The 17,661-nt window shown below is 41.2% G+C and overlaps 1 protein-coding gene across 2 annotated transcripts in view; it reads left to right on the top strand.

Annotated features, from left to right (window-relative positions):
- Window positions 1–17,661, top strand: part of LRGUK (leucine rich repeats and guanylate kinase domain containing) — a 108,090-nt gene that overhangs the window by 9,082 nt on the left and 81,347 nt on the right. For both annotated transcript variants that reach the window (XM_087860821.1, XM_087860820.1), the window contains exons 3-6: window positions 1,081–1,162; window positions 4,605–4,705; window positions 8,425–8,506; window positions 16,929–17,053. In XM_087860821.1, coding sequence (XP_087716947.1) covers window positions 1,081–1,162; window positions 4,605–4,705; window positions 8,425–8,506; window positions 16,929–17,053 — 390 coding nt within the window. The remainder of the gene's footprint in view (window positions 1–1,080; window positions 1,163–4,604; window positions 4,706–8,424; window positions 8,507–16,928; window positions 17,054–17,661) is intronic.

The raw sequence follows: 17,661 nt of genomic DNA, 5'->3' as shown, positions 1-17,661 counted from the left end.
TTATGTACATAGCCTCTCTCCTACCAAAGTCCTAAGTTTCTTAAGGGCACAGTACAGCTCTACCCCATCATTGCACTGTTTCTCCTCATGCACAATGCCTCATACATGGAAGGGTTTCTTTCCTATTTATTACCCTATTCTTGCGGCCTTCGTTAAACATTCTTATCATCATTTTATTTGAGAACTTGCTCATCATGATACTTCGTTGGTTGGCTTTTTCCAGTTCTGACATTGCATCATAAACCAGTGATAAGAGTCTGTTCCAAGGGACCAAATTCCCCTCCACCCCATCCCAAAGTTCTCTAGAAGCAAGATTTCATGGAAAGAATCTTGGAGAAGGATACAGGAGACTTGGATCTGGTTCTCCGTTGCTGATTTGCCGTGTGATTTTAGGTTATTTTCATCCCTCTCTGTCCCTCCTCTTCCTCATCTCCAAATTGGGAATAGTCCACGCTATGGATCTCAGTTTTACCTGATGAGATGAGATTACTGTGAAGGAGCTTTGAACAGGACCCTTTTTCGATGTGAAAGTGTAGGTGACAGTGTCATTAAGGATCTCCTGATGACGCCTGAGATCTCTTTAGCATTTCATTTAAATTCTAGGCATCTCCCTTTTCTTCTGCTAGAGAAAGGCTTTGGCATTACTGCTATTATGTGGAGTTTTCTTCTTTCTTCTTCTTCTTTTTAAATAACAAAACTCTGCTTTAAAGGTCTACCTTGCACTGCTTTAATTTGCCTTTTCATGTTGTATTTGTTCTTGCTAATGGCACTAATTTTCCAAGCTATTTTCTTCTTCAGAGGAATGCATTTTTTTAAAATAGGTTTGTCGTCTGCTTTGAGATCCTGTTAGTAGTAGGCTTCAGATTTAGTTCTCACGTAACTACTATACTTTTACTATAAGTAAGTCTACTTTTTATTATACTTTTATTGTAAGTAGAGTCCACTGTAAGTATACTATACTTCCTATACTTCCAGAAATTCTGGATTTCTTTCTGTCAACTTATTTCCAGGTGTCAGGAGATGGCTGAGTACTAACCTGTGAAAGCGGCATTAAAGTCTTTCTACCTTTTATTTTCTCAGGGTTGTGATTTAATTGACATTAGCATTCTCTGTGAATATGTTCACCTACAGAAGTTGGATCTTTCAGTAAATAAAATCGAAGGTATGTAATTCTCGTTCTAGTAGATTGATGGACCATTCACTCAGCTATTTCACAATGTAAGCTTTGCAGTATGTAATACGGGTTAATACTACCAGACTTGACATAAGCGCTACTGTGGATCCATTCGCATACCGACGCTCTACTTCGCGTGTAAAAAAGGCACCGTGGGTGATGTGTCAAGTCAGCAAACACACAGCATTACGCTGTGGTTAAAATGCGCTCCGTGGTGTTGAAGAGTGTCCCATGGAATGTTTGCTTGGTTTTTTCTTTGTAAGACACGGCTCAGTACTTCTTTAATGCTTCCGGAAAATTTGATGATTCCCTGTCTTTCTCCCTATTAGTTTATTCAGTACAGATGAATTGGTCCTCCCTTCCCCCCCCTTTTTTTCCTTTTTCCTGGATGCTTTTCTTTATTTTGCTTCTGTGTCTACATTTTAAGTCTGGCCAGCTACTTCTTTTCCTCTTACTTGAGTGCCAGGGATTCACACATTAGTTTTCCTCCTTTTTTTCCTGTCTCTCTACAGGTAGCGGATTCTTTCCACTCCACCATTTGTAGTTCTCTGTAATGTATTTGTTGTGACATCCTGCCTACATTTAATGAAATTAGTCACATTGTCTTCAAAGCTTGATTCTTGTTGCTAATTTTCTGATCTTATTTGAAATTCAAGTGTCCAATTTCTCTTCTTTAGACTTGGAGGAAGTCAGCAGTTATTTCCGACCTGCTCTCTTTGCTGATCATCTTTCCACGGGCTTCTTGAGCCTGTCTTTTTTATGACGGTGAAATGTTGCTGATACGGTTTTCTCTGGCTCCTTTCTGATTTCTTCCCCTCCTATGAGAGCAATAATTAAAACCCAGCCTTGCTTTTCAGCGGCTAAGAAATATTCCAGCATAGTTTATTCCTCTAATGCTGTAATTTTTTTTTTTTAGTTTTATAAATCTTTCTTTTTTTATGGAAGATTAAAACATGTGCACAAGAGACTATTGTAATGAACATTCAGGTTCAACATTTATCGGCCCATGGCCCATCTGGTTTCACCTATAACCTCCCTGCCCAACTTCCCCAGGGTTATTTTAAAGATTTTAAAGCAAGCCCAAGCAGGGGGAGGGGCAGAAGGCCAGGGAGAAGCAGACTCCCCGCTGAGCAGGGAGATCGATCCCCCAGACCGGGAAAGCATGACCTGAGCCCCTGAGCCGAAGGCAGACACTTAGAACTGAGTCAGGCAGGTGCCCCCGCCAGGGTTATTTTAAAGCAAATCCCATATACCCTATCATCGGAAGGGGTTTTTCTGTGTCCCTGGCAGGAGCTGCCCCGCACGCCACCACTCCCAGGTTGGTTTCCTCCCCTGGATACGGAACTGCCCGGTGATGGGAGAAGGCAGCAGTGCTGGGTGGCGGCCTCATATCCTGGCAGCTTGAGCTGGGACGCCACAGTTGCGAATGGAGTTTTCCTCAATCAGTATTCTTTGATCTCTTAGGGCCCATTTTCTTAGTTCATCCAATGTTTGAGAACTACGTGTAACGCACGGTGTATTTTTCTTTCTGTTTTCTTTCGTTCGTGTGTGTGTGTGTGTGTGTGTGTGTGTGTGTGTGTGTGTGTGAAGTCAGCTTTATTCACGTTCTGACGTAGACCAGATTTCAACTTGCATCAGACTCACCTGGGGGGCCTGTTAAAACCCTGCCGGCTGTGCCCCACCCTCAGAGTTTCGGATTCTGTAGCTCTGGGGTGGGACTTGAGAATTTGCATTTCTAATTAGGTCCCCTGGGAAGCGGATGTGCCCGATCCGGGGCCACACTTTGAGAACCACCCTTGTAGACGCGAGGAGCTCCTGCCATCTGGTGGACCTGCAGGTCACTGCACCAAGTAGGGATTAATGGGCCGGTCATAGTTAGAAGCCCAGCAACATAGACCATGCATTTTTTTTTTCTCTGTCCGAGTGATTTGAAAGGATTGGTCATCTGCAAGGTTGGGATGTACTCGCCATTTCCTTAGCTCCATCTCAGTGGTAGCAGCTGCTTCTGCTTCAAGACAGCTCCATGGTACAGCACTTACCTGCCCACAGAAAGATCAGCTCCAAGGAGGCATGGGGGCCAGTCGTCGTTAGTCGAGTTGACTGACTGATAGACAGGGAGCTGCGCTCAGAAAGGACAAATAGGAAAGACTTGTAAAGTCATGATAATTTCACCTTAGGTTTCCTTTTCCAGGCGGCCTTCCTTGATTCACTCATTAAGTCCCACCAACGTGTTAAAGTCCCCGTGTATTGTCCGCCCTAGAACAATTCCATAAAGACAGGCTAAGGAAGGGTGTGATTTAGACCAGAGAAATGATACAGAATTTGGTGGGATTGTGAGAAGGAAAGATGGGGGGAGGTGAGCGGAGAGGGATGCTCAGGGTGCCTACTCCATGTACTCCAGGGAAGGTCCCAGCTGCTGGCCTTGATCCCTTCTCCTAGGCTGGGTGTGTCTGCCACTGGGGACAGGTCACAGTGGTCCTCTTGGCTGCGGGTATGGAGGCTCCATTCTCTGACTACGGGCCTTCCTCTTGGGTTGGGAAGCGTGCGTGATAGCTAGTTCTGTGACCTAGAATGGAAAGAGAGGGCGAAGCTATTATGATTACTGTTTTCAGGTGGAGATTTGAGTTCCTGCTGGAGACAGGACTGTAAATCCTCTTCCTAAGATTCTTCCCAAGTCTAATTTATCCTGCTGCCCCGCAGTGTGCCTCTCCTGCAAAGGGGCAGAGGAAGGCAGCATGGTACTTCACCATTTTTATGTTCTATGCGTACTGTCATTAGAGCACAGCCGTCCTGTCCTTAGTATTCGAGGTTTAGAATATTTGCTTGGGATAAAGTGCAAAACTCAGACCTATTTCTGAACCAATCCAGAGCCGAAGTAAAATAATAGCAATAATTTAAATCACTTCAAATAATTAATGAGATTTAGGACTAAGGCGAACTAAAACAAAATTTATAACAAAGAAACTTCTCTAATAGTGGCATTTTGAGTCTTTCTGAAAAGACTTAATTCAGTCACTTAGGGGCTAATTATCAAGGGGATTATCTATGGCTTTAGTTTCTCGTCCTTTCCTCCAGGGCTGGGTTTTTTTGGGGGGGAGGTTGTTTTTTGGGGGTGGTTTTTTTTTTTTTTTTTTTTTTTTTTTTGAGGCTCTTGGGAGAGTGAGCTGGGACCTGGAGGGGGCACCAGTTGCTTGAAAAGGGATGGAAGTGAAGGGGTAGCCGTGGGGAAGAAGGTGAAGTTAGGAGCTCTCTCCATACTGTGTTTCATGCATTCCTATTTTTATTCATTTCACTTGCTTGGAATAATCAAGAAGTGCTTGCAACTGGCATAATGAGAAAATGCTCTGATGTAACATAAGCTGTTTTTAATGACTTTGTCTAATTTTGATTTTATTGGCTTACCTTCTTCTGTATTTGTTTCTCCCCCCAGATCTGTCTTGTGTGAGTTATATGCCTTACCTTCTAGAACTTAATGCTTCTCACAATAAACTGACGACATTCTTCAATTTCAAGCCGCCCAAAAATCTCAAGGTAGACTTGATCAATACATCCATTCATGAGCTGGCCCGCAAAGTACATTAACATGCAAAACAGTGTTCAAATAGAGAATTCAGACAGCCTAAGATATGGGAGCACATAGTACAAATGTCTGAAACGAAATGAAAAGGAATTTGGGTATCATTTGTGAAAAAGGAAGATGGTCTGTCTGCAGATAATCTTTTTAGGAAGCTTTGCTAATAGTGTTCAGACTGAGGAACTAACATCCTCCTCTCCCACAGCTGAATACTAGCTATTATTTACATATTTTTAGTGTACAACAATTTTATACCTGGAAAACCTGTAAAAATTTCTTTGGGGGCTCAAATTTTGCCCTCCTCATTTATCCAACCTTTACCTTCTTTTTCCTCAACAATGGTTTCCGATCTTGCTTCTCTGAAGTTGCTTTTGCATTTGGCGCAGAACTAAACGCTGTGAGCAGTAGTCGGTGGAGCAGCTCGCTCTGGGCTGCGTCTCGTGCTTTAATGTGCGTGCAGATCACCTGGGGTTCTTGGGAAAATAGGGGTGTGGCCCAGGAGGTCTGAAGTCAGGCCTGAGACTGATTTCTTTTTTTTTTAAAGATTTTATTTATTTACTTGACAGAGACAGAGACAGCCAGCGAGAGAGGGAACACAAGCAGGGGGAGTGGGAGAGGAAGAAGCAGGCTCCCAGCGGAGGAGCCTGATGTGGGGCTCGATCCCATAATGCCGGGATCACGCCCTGAGCCGAAGGCAGACGCTTAACCGCTGTGCCACCCAGGCGCCCCCTGAGACTGATTTCTAACAGCTTCCCAGGGGATGCCACTGCTGGTGGTCCACAGGCCACACCGGAGCAGCGAGGTTATAGATTCGTGGTTCCCAGACTCTTCTGCACATTGCAGTCCCCTGGGGACTTTCAAAAACTACTCACGCCTGGGTCTCACTGCCAGAGAGTCTGATTCAAGTGGTCCAGGTAAGGCCCGGGCGTGGAATTTTTAAAAGACCCGCAGGTGGCTCTGGAGTGCTGACAAATTTGGGAACCGTTGGTGTGAGCTTGGGATTAGTGTTCTGGTCACTAATATGTTTCATTACATATTTTTAGGATTGGACATCAGTTATTGCCTTGTGTCTATTTTGTTTTGTTTACAAACCAAATGAACTTAGATCCCACGTATTCTACTGGGGTTCACACAAATGAGAAAGTTTGTTTGAAATCAAGAATCTGACATCACCCATACTGCTAGTGAGATGCCCTTCTTAATTTTCCTTCTGTTCACCCCATTTTTTTCTTAGTAGTGGGATGAAATGTTTTCTCCTTTGAAATTATACTTATTGCCAAGGCGACATGCCTTTGCCCAGATAAGCCACACGAGGTGCCTGTTTGTACATGGTATGGGGCCACGTGGTCTCCAGGTGATGAGGGATTGTACTGGCGGAGCTGTTTCCTTTCTCCCAGTTGCTGTCCCATTCTGCTTTGTCCTAAGCCCCAGGGAAATGAGTAGTGGCAACCGTATGACCCCTTCCCTGGGAAGAACTTCCTTGGGATTTCTTCCATTCACCCTCCCCTTCCCCTCCCCCAAGAAGGCTTCACCAATGAACAAAAACAACGCAGATACCCCATCTTTAAGGTTCCGAATTCCCAGAAAGTTAAGAGCAAATATATCGGTCACTGTAGAGAAGTGCCTGCAAAGTGCCAAACCACCCCTGATAATCTGCTCCAAGCCCGTGGGAACTCTGCGTCAGCCTGGGGGCAGTGACCCAGGCCCGCTGGTGTTTTCAGTGCATTATCTTTTTTTTTTTTTTTTTAAGATTTTCTTTATTTATTTGACAGAGAGACAGCCAGCGAGAGAGGAAACACAGGAGGGGGAGTGGGAGAGGAAGAAGCAGGCTCCTAGCGGAGGAGCCTGATGTGGGGCTCGATCCCAGGACTCTGGCATCACGCCCTGAGCCGAAGGCAGACGCTTAATGACTGAGCCACCCACGCACCCCTTCAGTGCATTATCTTAAGCAGTTCTCCCCGTAAATCTGTGAGGCAGCTGGGACGGTCTGGTTTCACAGATGATGACTCCAGAGTATAGAAAGAGCAAATGACATTATGTCATCTCTGCTGGAAGGTAGCAGGGCTGAGCTGGAACCCAGTGTCTGCCCAGCACAGCCTGTGTCTTCGCAGTAAACCCGGACTGTGTACACCGTCCCACCCTCTCGAAAAGCCGTGCATCCTGTTCCCTTATTATCTGTGAGCCTTGTGCCACCAGCCAGAGAAGGCCTACATTTCCTAAAGCACAGGGGCTCGTTCTTATCCATGCTTTGTATTTCCCAGAATGCTCTGCTCTTAGTAGGCCCAGCAGATTCATTTGATGGATGGGACTCCCTGCAAGGCTTCAGGTCCAGTGAAACTCCCAGGGGAAGTCAGAGCACCATCAGAACCCTTCCAGGCTCTCAACAAAGCTGGTATCACAGGGCCCAGAGGGCACAGGATGGGCATGTGGCCCAGAGAGGGGTAGAGTTAGAGAGGAGCAGACACAGCTGTGGCACAAGAATGAGAGGTGTTGATGAAAAAGTGTCAATTATAAGTAAGCCTAGATCACTGTGTAGACTTCTGGGGCATATTATTACATAGAAGACAAAAGTGAGTATGAAACCTCATTCCGTCATGCCCGACTGACTTCTTAGGTCAGCCATGGTCTGTGTTTGCCATAGTTGCGGTTTATATAGACGTCCAGGTTTGTGTTCCATTGTTTGGTTTATTTTGGATTAACAGTATTTTGTTTGCACATTACTGTTGGTTCACATGGTTCACACACTTGGTTTTACTGACAGTGTGGTCCTGTTGCTATCTTGTAATCCGTTTTCTTATCTTTCCGCTTGAGTTTTCAATATGTTTTTTAATATTCAGTATTTAAAGTTTTAGTATTTAAAGTTTTTAGTGTTTACTACATTGATAAAATATTTTTGGGGTGGAATTACTGTTTTAAAGGGCACAAGAAATAAGAATAGTGCTCATTAGATCATTGTTTGATAGTTTTCCAGAAAATTATTACATGTGCCCAGCAAGTTATCAATGCAGTGTTTTAAAAAAGTTTGTTTTTTTTAATATTTTTTGTTCATCTTTTGCTCCTGGGTGAATATTTAAAGTTATTGAATGTTGTTTTTCTTTGGTCTCCTATTTTTGAGTAAGAACAACTGATGTTGTTGCTGAAAAGTGTTTCCTAGAATAGTCTGTTTTGAGAAAGGGTGTGAAGTGGATGAGATGTAGCCTGAGGGATGAATAAGAAAGATTTTTCTGGCACTCGGGAGGCGACGCGGGAGAATATATTGAGAGAGAGGAGAAAAGGCAGAGAAGAGATGAGCACGTGAACTAAGTGAATGAAAGGAGAGGAGAGTAAATGAAAGAAATGGTGGTAAGAGCAGAATTGAGGTGAATTCTGCGGGAAGACGAAGAAAGTCTGAAGTGATTGCCGGAAACAGAAGGAGGAAGGGCAGGAATGGAAAGCGTTCAGGTGGAGGGGGTGTCCGCATGGCCGGAGGGCAGAGGCCTCATCCCCACTCTCGCTCAGACTGAACAGACAAGGGTCCAGGCAGAACAGGAGTGGATACGTGTAGCTGAGTTGGCCTTGGCGTATTTTCAGTAATGAATTCTAACCCCACAGCCAGAAAGACTTTCTCGTGCAAGGAATTATTGTGGTTAAGTGAATGAAAAATAAACTTTGACTGTTGTTCTCTTTTTCTCATCAGAAGGTGGATTTTTCCTACAATCAAATTTCTGAAATGGGTGATTTGTCGGCATATCAGGCTCTCACTAAACTCATTTTGGACAGTATCCTTTGAATGAGTAAAGGGGAAGTTTGGGTAATAGGCCCCTTACTAAGTGTGTACTGGATAACTTGGAGTGGTACCAGATCAGCAGTTTACTGGAGATGTGTGACTAATTTGAATGATGAAGAATTGATATTCACAAAATGAAGAAAGAGATTTTATTTACCAAGGAGTAAGATTGTAAGTCAGAGCTTGCCAAGAGCCTCTTACACCTGAGAAAGCTACATGAGACCGTCATTCTTCTGATAAACATAGGCTTATTTTTAATTCTAGAACCAGGTAAGTTCTGTTTTAATTGACTCCTCTCTTCAAATTTACTTAAACTTGTGCCCTTAAGTCAGTATCTGGAAATCCAGATATGACCAAAGGAGAATAAATGATTTATTTTTTAATTTTATAAAAGAAATTATAGTAACCTCCCTTTAAATAGCAAGCTTCTCTGGCATATTTAAAATGTACTTTCGTTTTCTCAAAAAAGCAAAACCTACGCCTTTTGATGAGTAACCAGCTTCAGGAACATACCTACTGCAGGAGTCAGGCTCCCACGCAGAGCATTTACCTTGAAGTCCGCACGCTCCAGCTTCGGGAGCCTAATGGGTTAATTGGGGATCTGTGAGTTTAATGAGCTTGAGTCTCTTTACACCAGAGACTGATGTTTTCTGGGTGATAAGGGAGCAGCATCTTGTCTTTCTCAGTACCTCTCTACCCACCTGGGGATTCTTCAGGGCAGAGTGGGGAATGAATTGATTGCCCTTGGGTGCCTCATTCCAGGGACAGGGCAGCAGTTAGAACACTACACCTGTAATGAGACTGAGATGTGGGGAGAACAGAAGGTCTATTGTCTTGAAGACATATTTTATTGGGGAGAAAACCAATATGATGGGAGACTCAGAACATAGCGCCACGCTCTTTAGAACCGGTGTGTGAAAATGTGCCCTTAGTGGACATTTAGATGGTGCGCTCGAAGCAATCAAGTTCTCTCTCCTAAATGCAGCCTAATGAGAAAATGATCCGAATGAAATGCTCCGATGGCAAACTAAAAGTAGTACACGTTAGCAGCCCCAGTTGCAATTCAGGACATAGACACATAATTCAAATGTAACATGGCAGCATTCCTCACCTGTGTCTTTAAACTGCAAACACAAGTAGCCAAAACAAGCTACCCTTCATAAACTCTTAAATAACTTCTTAGCTTACCATTTTCAAAAGATAGTACGCTGGTTTTTAAACAGTACTGAATATGCCTCTTGTTCAAGAGTGTCACATACTGTGTATAATTATGTTATTAGATAAGATTTTTGAAAAGACTAAAAAACTTTGCAATAAAAAAGAATTTTTAAGCAACATTTTTTATGCCAGTACATTTGAAAACTTAGATGAAATGGATAAATTCCCAGAAAAATATGCACCAAAATGCTGATTTGGAAATAGAAACCCTGAGTAGTCCTGTAATTATAAATGCAGTTCATATAAAGTTAATTAAATTAAAATACTCATATTAAAGAAAAACCCCACCAGATCCAAACTGCTAAGAACAGATCTTCCAATAATGAACAAAATCTTTCAAAGATTAAGAATAGAAGGCATATTCACAATCCATTCTAATGAGACTATTTTGATATCCCAAAGCAGATAAGGAACAATAAGAGAAAGGAAAATGACAGACACTTTTCACTCATGATCTAGATGTAAAAATCCTAAACAGCTATTGGCAACCTGAATCTGATTGTTTGAAAAAAGATAATACACCATGACCAAGTTTAGTTTATCTCATGACTATAAGGATAGTTTAATATCAGAGAGTCAATACATGTCTTTAACTATGTTAATAGATTAAGAGAAATAAACCATATGAGCAGTAGGTTTAGAAACTCAATAGATAGAATTTAATAAAATCTAATTTACAATAAAAACTATGAGTAAGCTAGTAATAGGGAATTTCCTCAACTTGATAAGGTCTATAAAAATATTTGAAGCAGAATTTTTCCTAACTGGGGACATGTTCTAAGCATTCTTTAAAATTGGGAACAAGATAAAGATCTCTACCGTTGCCCCTTCTATCCATCATTGTTTTGGAGGTTTTAGCCAGCACTATAAAATAAGAGGAAAAAAAAATTGAAAGTATAAAGATTGGAAGTAGAAGATAAAAGTCTTTTTTTTTTTTTTTGCAAATGATATTATCCATAGGGAATATCAAACATAACTTGCAATAAACTACTAGAAATGATAGTTTTGGGAGTTTAGCAAAGTAGTTGGATATGACTTCAATAAACAGAAATCAGTTGCATTTTTCTACATCACAAACAAGCAATTAGAAAGCACAACTTAAAACAGAGACCCCCATTTACGAGAGCAATAAAAATGGATCTTATTAACGATAAGACCTGTGGGAGGAATATAATAAAACTTTATTGAAGAGCATTAAAGACCGAACCAAAGAGAAATATATTCCATGTTCCCAGATAGGAAGACGGGAGAAAATATAAAGAGTTTTACAGAAAATGAGTCAGATAAGGCTAATAAACATATAACTAGATGTCAGCCTCATTTGTATTCGGAGAAATGCAACCCAAGACCACACGAGATACTATATTACATCCATTCAATTGACAAAATTTAAGAAATCTATAATACCAAGTGTTGGAGAGCGTGTAGGTCAAGAGGATGTCTTTTTTTCTTCCTTTGGGTATGAAATTAGTTCAACCACTTTGGAGAGCAATTTTATGCTCTTTTATAAAGCTGAACATTCAAATTCCCTGTGGCCGAGCACTTTTATTACTACATATGGGAAGTTTAGCATTCGTGTATCTGGAGGCTTGTAGAAGAATGCTCGTAGCAACACTGCTTGTCATAGCAAAAAATTGAAATAGACCATATGCTTATTGATAAGAGAAAACACAAATTACGTTATACTCATAATAGCATATCATACAGTAGTGAAAATGAATGAAATATATCTCCATGCAGCAGTAGGAATGCTAGTTAATAAAACTAAATATAATTTTAGTACCACACCAAAGGGGAAAGGGAAGAGGAAGTGGGCAATTCAGCATAGTGGTCATCTCCAAGGGGGAGGCATTGGGTGCAACAGGAGGGACGTGCAGGGGTAGATGTAAGTTACTGCTCCTCTTCTTCTTGGGCTGGAAGTGGGGGTCATTTCAAGAGTGTTCATTAGATAGGCCAGGTGTGGGCAAATGCTGTACCTGTGTCCATTAAAAATGTTTTAAATCTAAAAATTATTCATTTCTTTGAAAATAGTTATTTACCAAATTTCAAACTTGAGCTTGTATCAGAATCCCCTGGCAGGTTTGTTGAAACATCTCTTGCTGGCCTCCACCCTCAGAACTTCCGGGGGAGTGGTTCCGGGGTGGGACCTGAGACTGCATTTTCAACAAGTTTGCAGGTGATGCTGATTGCTGGTCTGAGGAGTGCACTTGAAGATCCCCAGCTTTAAGCTAGCCAGCCCTCTCTGTTCTACCTTGCAGGGCATGCTTTCCTAATCTGATGCCATTTCCGTGTGTCCTTTTTAGGGGTTTGGTTGTTATCTTTTTTTGCTTTTTATATTTGTTCAGGCTTTCCTTAGTGGGCGAGTGTGTCTTTTCTATTTGAGGGGAACAAGTGCACTTTTATTTAAAATAAAATTAAATTGTAATTATCAACATTAAAAAGCACTTCTTTAAAATAAACACAAGTCAGTTAATCAACCTGGTAATGCTGACATTGTGATTGTAGATTATATTAGTGCCTCAAAATGGACTGGTTAACTATGAGAAATCAAGTTTTTAGTTTATCTTATGCTATTTTGTCATTCCATTTGTGGATAATTGATGATCAATTGATAATCATCCTAAATCACAAGCTGATAAACTTTGTCAAGGATAAGTCAAGTATTTCTTAAGAAAGAATGCTGTGTATTCTTTGCCTGTAAATATTGACAGGTTGATTGTTCATTGGAATTTGTTTTATGATTATAGAATCGTGGAGTTTCTAAAAAGTGATTCACAGAATTTTAGAGATTATCTACTACTAACTCTTCTTTTATGGAAGAGGAGCCTAAGACCCAGGGAGGCTCAGTAACTTGTCCAAGATCATTTGGTCAGTGGTTGAACTGAGATTAGTTCAACCAATTCCATTGTTTTCCCCATGCTGCAATTCATTGAGCAATTACTACTTTCATCACCTAGCCATTTTAAAGTGTATGTGTGTTTCATTTCTTAGAGATTCACTCCTATAGCGAAGAACATTTTTCACTGGTAAGGTGATACAGATCTTTCAGGATTGGTTTTGATTAAAGCTATCATTGCGGTTCTCTCTACTAAGAGAATTGTGATGGATTTCCTACTTATTTCTCAGTAACTGTTTTCTATACACCCGAACCATATTTTATGATTGCAGACAAATGAATAAGAGCGAATACTGAACAAGTGAATAATTCATGGCAAGCTCTGCAAAGTGCTGACAGCATCACCAAAATGTAAAAATATGTCACGGGGCTTTTCCCTCACTGTAAAGTTACGCTTATGGGCCTCTGGGTTCCTTCGCTTCGTTTCTGAGGATCTAAAATTCCAAGGGAAAAGTTTATTCGCAGAAATGTAAAACTTTAGAGCTGGAATGCAGTATGATGATTTTAAGTTCTTTGAGTCTCCTTCTTCTGATAGTGGCCTTTGAAAATTAAAACATACCTAAGAGGGTTAACCCAGGAAGCTAATTCATTGTAATGGCTTAGTGACTTAGATTGTATTTCTTCTTATTGGAAAGTCCCAAACCTATATGAAAGAACGCAAAAGAATAATGTTCAGAGGAAGGATAAGTAACATTTCGTGCAGTTTCTTAAAATAAGAAAATGAGAGATTAGGGAGATAAAGGTATTCCTGAAAGCAAGCTGAGAACTCAGAGCTCTGTATGGACCAGTCCTGCATATTGACCATTATCACTGCTGGTGGCCACAGATGATGTGACCTTGGGAGTATGGAGGTGGCGGGGGGGGGGGTAGTTGTGGGGTAGGGGATAGGGGAGGTGTTAGGCTACTATAAAAAGTACTCTTCACTCAGGAACCTGATTAATTTATAGTGTTGAAATTCCTCGAAATTTAAGGTGGGGGTTGAAGAGTTAGGAAATAGACAATTTTTCTGAAATGAACTTATTTCTCAGCAGAGATGTGCAGTCAGATCCTCAAGCCTTTGCCCCCAGGGCTGTGAGTGACCACAGAGGTAGCTTTGGAAGCCAGGACTAGCTTTGCAGTGAGGCATCTGTATTCCTCCTCCTTTGGGCCTTTGCAATGCTAATTTCATGAAACCTGACTTGCTGTATTAGTCAAAGCTGGAGAGTGAGCCAGGATGTACTGAGAGAACTGGGGTTAGCCTCTGATGTCTTGGAAAATTACTGCATACACCATAAACAAGCTTGCCTTTTCAATTCCCACCCACTAGCTCTTGACAGTTTCAGGATTCCTGTTTCGTCGTTTTCTGATTCTTGCCCCCTTCCCCTGGGAAGGCTTCCTGACTCAGCTCCCACAAGCATTTGTTCTACTCTTCCCCATGAGTATCTTCATTTCGGTTGGAGCAGAACTACCAGGACACTAGTGCCCCCGACATAGGACTTAAAGACTATTGCTTCCTCTGCTAAACTGAGACAGACAGCCATTTGAAGTTTCCCTTGCCTAATTTTTCTTGCCAAAGATTGCCACTCCAAGGACATTTTAGTTCATCTGTAGCTGTGTGGGAGTTTAATCTCTGTTTCCCATGTTTCATGTACTTCGTTACAATCCGTATCTGCAAAGATCTGGTCTTCGTTCTCGTTCGAGAATGATTAAACAGCCCCAAGGAAATGGAAGCAGAAAGAGCATGGCGTTTGTGAGTGTAAAGGTTTCTTTGTAGAGCTCTTCTGGCAGGAAGCTTTATAACAGCACAGTTGAAAATGCATATTTGATGACAAGCGAAACTATGCTTCAGCCCAAGGATCAAATCTGGAACCAATGAAGACAATTTAGGAATGTCCGGTTCATTTGGCAATATTTTCTCCTCATTGCTTCTAGTTTCCTAATTTACCTCTTTCTGTGGCCTACATCTTTTCGGAATAGATGCTGGCCTTCAAGCTTCCATTTTGTGCTTGTTGGCCAACGGGGAGTGGGTGTGATCCCTTGGCCTCACGTGCTTGCAATGTGGTAATGATAGCTGCCTTATAATTGTGAGGAATTTTATGGTTCGTGAACCTCATTCCGATGATTTTTTTTTCCATGATCAAACTCAGTTTTCATGGCAACCTGCTGTTATTCCCACTTGACAGGTGAAAAATCTGAGCAGAGAAGTTAAGTCACGTAACGAGTTGTTAGTGGAGTTAGGAGAACTACAAAGAATTATGAGGGAAAATACCTGTTTTCGTGATAAATTAATGACCCCATCCCTCCCCTTTAAAAAATTCTTTGATTTTACGATTAATGGAAGGAGATAGGTGGGGGGTTGGAAGTTGACCGGAAAAGGCTGCGAGGAAGAAATGGTCTGTCCAGAGTAGATCTCAAGAACTGATGTTGCTGTGACAAATTTACAGTTACAGTAGGTCCTGCCAAGTTGCTTCCAAAGTGGCTCCAGCATAAAGAAGCCTCAGTCATATGAAACAATCCATTTTTCAGAACCTTTAAAATGCTTGCTAAACTGATAGGTGAGGAATGGCGTCTTGATTTGCATTGTCCTGATTAAGGGTGATGGAGTCTTTCCATATGTTTGTTGGCCACTTGGACTTGCTCTTGTGGGAATTTTCTCCATGTATTCTTTCTCCTTTTCTATTGGGTGGTTCTGTCTTTATTCTTTCTTTCTATTAAGTTATCGTCATTCTCTATGTATTCTAGACAGTAATCCTTCATCTATTTCTGTTGCAGATCTGTCCCCAGCCTATTGTTTGTATGTACTTAAGTAATTAAGAGCAACAGGAATAAGACCATGAGGTTATCTTTGAAAAAGAAGTAAGAAGTTGGTTTAATGTAAATGTTAAAGAAAAGAAATGGAATTTGAAATTAAGTCCTGAGGAATGGGTAGGGTTTAGGAAGGGTAGGAAAGCAATACGAAAAAAGATACACTGCTAATATGTAAGAAAGTCCTTGGTACATTCCAGAACTGCTGAGAAGACTGACCTGGCAGAATTAGGGCATTCTCACTGGGTTATAATGGAGATGAAACCGGAGACGTAGGCTTTGCTTAAAGTCAGGGGCTTCAGATGCAGGAGTGAGGAATTTGGAATTCGCCCTGTGAGAATTTTTTGATTGAAACATGATATCCAATCAATATTTTGAAAAAATTAACCTGACTACAGTTGTCAGGTGATTTGAGGCAGGAGGAAATGGATGTTAGGGGTACCCATCGGTGCCAAAGCTGAATTAAGTTGGCAGGGGAGTGAACGGAAAGGAAGGGAATAATTAAAGAAGTGTTTTAAAGCAAAAAATGCCAACTCTTGCTGATTGATTGGATGCCCTGAAGATTACAAGTGGCTGAGAGAACCTCGATGTCTTCAGCTACTAGGGAGGAAAAACTGAGCTGTGGTGGGCAAATGATATTAAATCCCAAAAATTTGCCAAAGAAAGCAAGACCAGAGAGAGGGAAATAGAATTGGTGACGTTGGGACTGCAATTTTAGGTGACTGCAAGGATGAAACACAGAAGAAATTTAAATTTTAAAACGACTAGAAACTCAATATGAGGAAACGAAGACGGAGTTTAGGCCTCATTTATTTTAAAGGGAGAAGAGAAACCAGTGTAGACAGAAAAGGCCATTCCTCTCTCTATCAGGGTATTGGTTCTTTACCACCTCTTTGTCACAGGTGACATCCCCCAGGCGATAAACCTTGGCACGTGTTGCCTGCACGGTGACCCTGTATTCGGAAGTCCCGCCTGTGGGAAAGCACGTGAGTTTCTTGTGGAGACCGTTAAGGAACCAAGGGAAAACACTGCCAAGGAGGCAGCTTCGAAGCACCCTGAAATGTTTCTCCTCACTGATTAAAGGAGTCACCTATGAATGCAAAATGCAACTGAGCATACTCAAAAGCTATGTCTTTAAAAAAATGTAAGCAGTGCCAGTATTAACTTCTATAATGAAAAAAATATGTTTCAGGATTTAGTGTTCATCCTGTATTGGGCACGTGTTAGTGCTTTATTAATGCTGTTATCTGATTCTTCTAATGGTGATCTGACACTGATTCTTTTTTTCTTCAAAAAAAATTTGTCTTAAGATTTTTATTTGAGAGAGAGAGAGTGTGCGCATGCAAGAGGGGGTGGAGGGAGAGGGACAAGCAGACTCGGGGCTCGGTCTCACAACCCTGAGATCATGACCAGACCCGAAATCAAGAGTCGGACACTTCACCGACTGAGCCGCCTGGGTGCCCCTCTTCAAAATGTTTCTCACGGCATTTTCCTTGAACATAGTCATGGTGCATAGGCAACGAGATAGAGGAGGTCGGAGGGCTAGAGCTGTGTAGTGCCCTAACACACCTGAGTCTGGCCAAGAACAAGATCACGTCAATTAACGGCTTAGGCATGCTGCCAATCAAAATCCTTTGTCTGGTGAGTCTAACCAAAACTTATTCTCGATGGAAAGTACTAGTTAATGTTTTAGCAAGTGTATGAATGATAATCAGGATTTTTCAAGTTGACGAAGAGCTGATTTCTCCATGAAAGTTACTGTTTTCTGTTTTGTTTGCTCCTTTTGGTGCCCTACGTGTGTAGGAATGATATTTCATGCTGCAGTAAAGTGATTTTCTATTGGCATCCAAATTCAATTTTTTAAAAGATTGACATTTTACACCGAGAAAGAAAGGAATACTTTTAACAACTATTAAAAATACATTTCATAATGTCTCACTGATGAAATAACATTTAAGCATATTTAAACATAATATTTATTGCTGTTTACCCTTTATTGTTCTCAAATGAACCATAAGATGTTCTCTGGGCACTGAATTTTATATTCATATATGCTAGTTTCCCACTCTAGAAAACCAGAATTGGTGCTGAGAATAAAGAAACAATTCCAATCAGAAACTTGAAATTTCTAAATTTTTTTCCCATAGAGAACTTTTCTTAAGTTCTATGACGTGTGTTGTGACTGTGAATAAACACGCAGATGATTTATTAAAAAGTCAGCAGAATTATAATAGTTCCAAAGATATATA

This window comes from Ursus americanus, chromosome 3 (assembly GCF_024610735.1).
Source record: "Ursus americanus isolate L20-20 chromosome 3, mUrsAme1.1.p, whole genome shotgun sequence".
Lineage (NCBI taxonomy): Eukaryota > Metazoa > Chordata > Mammalia > Carnivora > Ursidae > Ursus > Ursus americanus.
The sequence above is the reverse complement of the archived record's forward strand: the minus strand, read 5'-3'. Positions and strand labels throughout refer to the sequence as shown.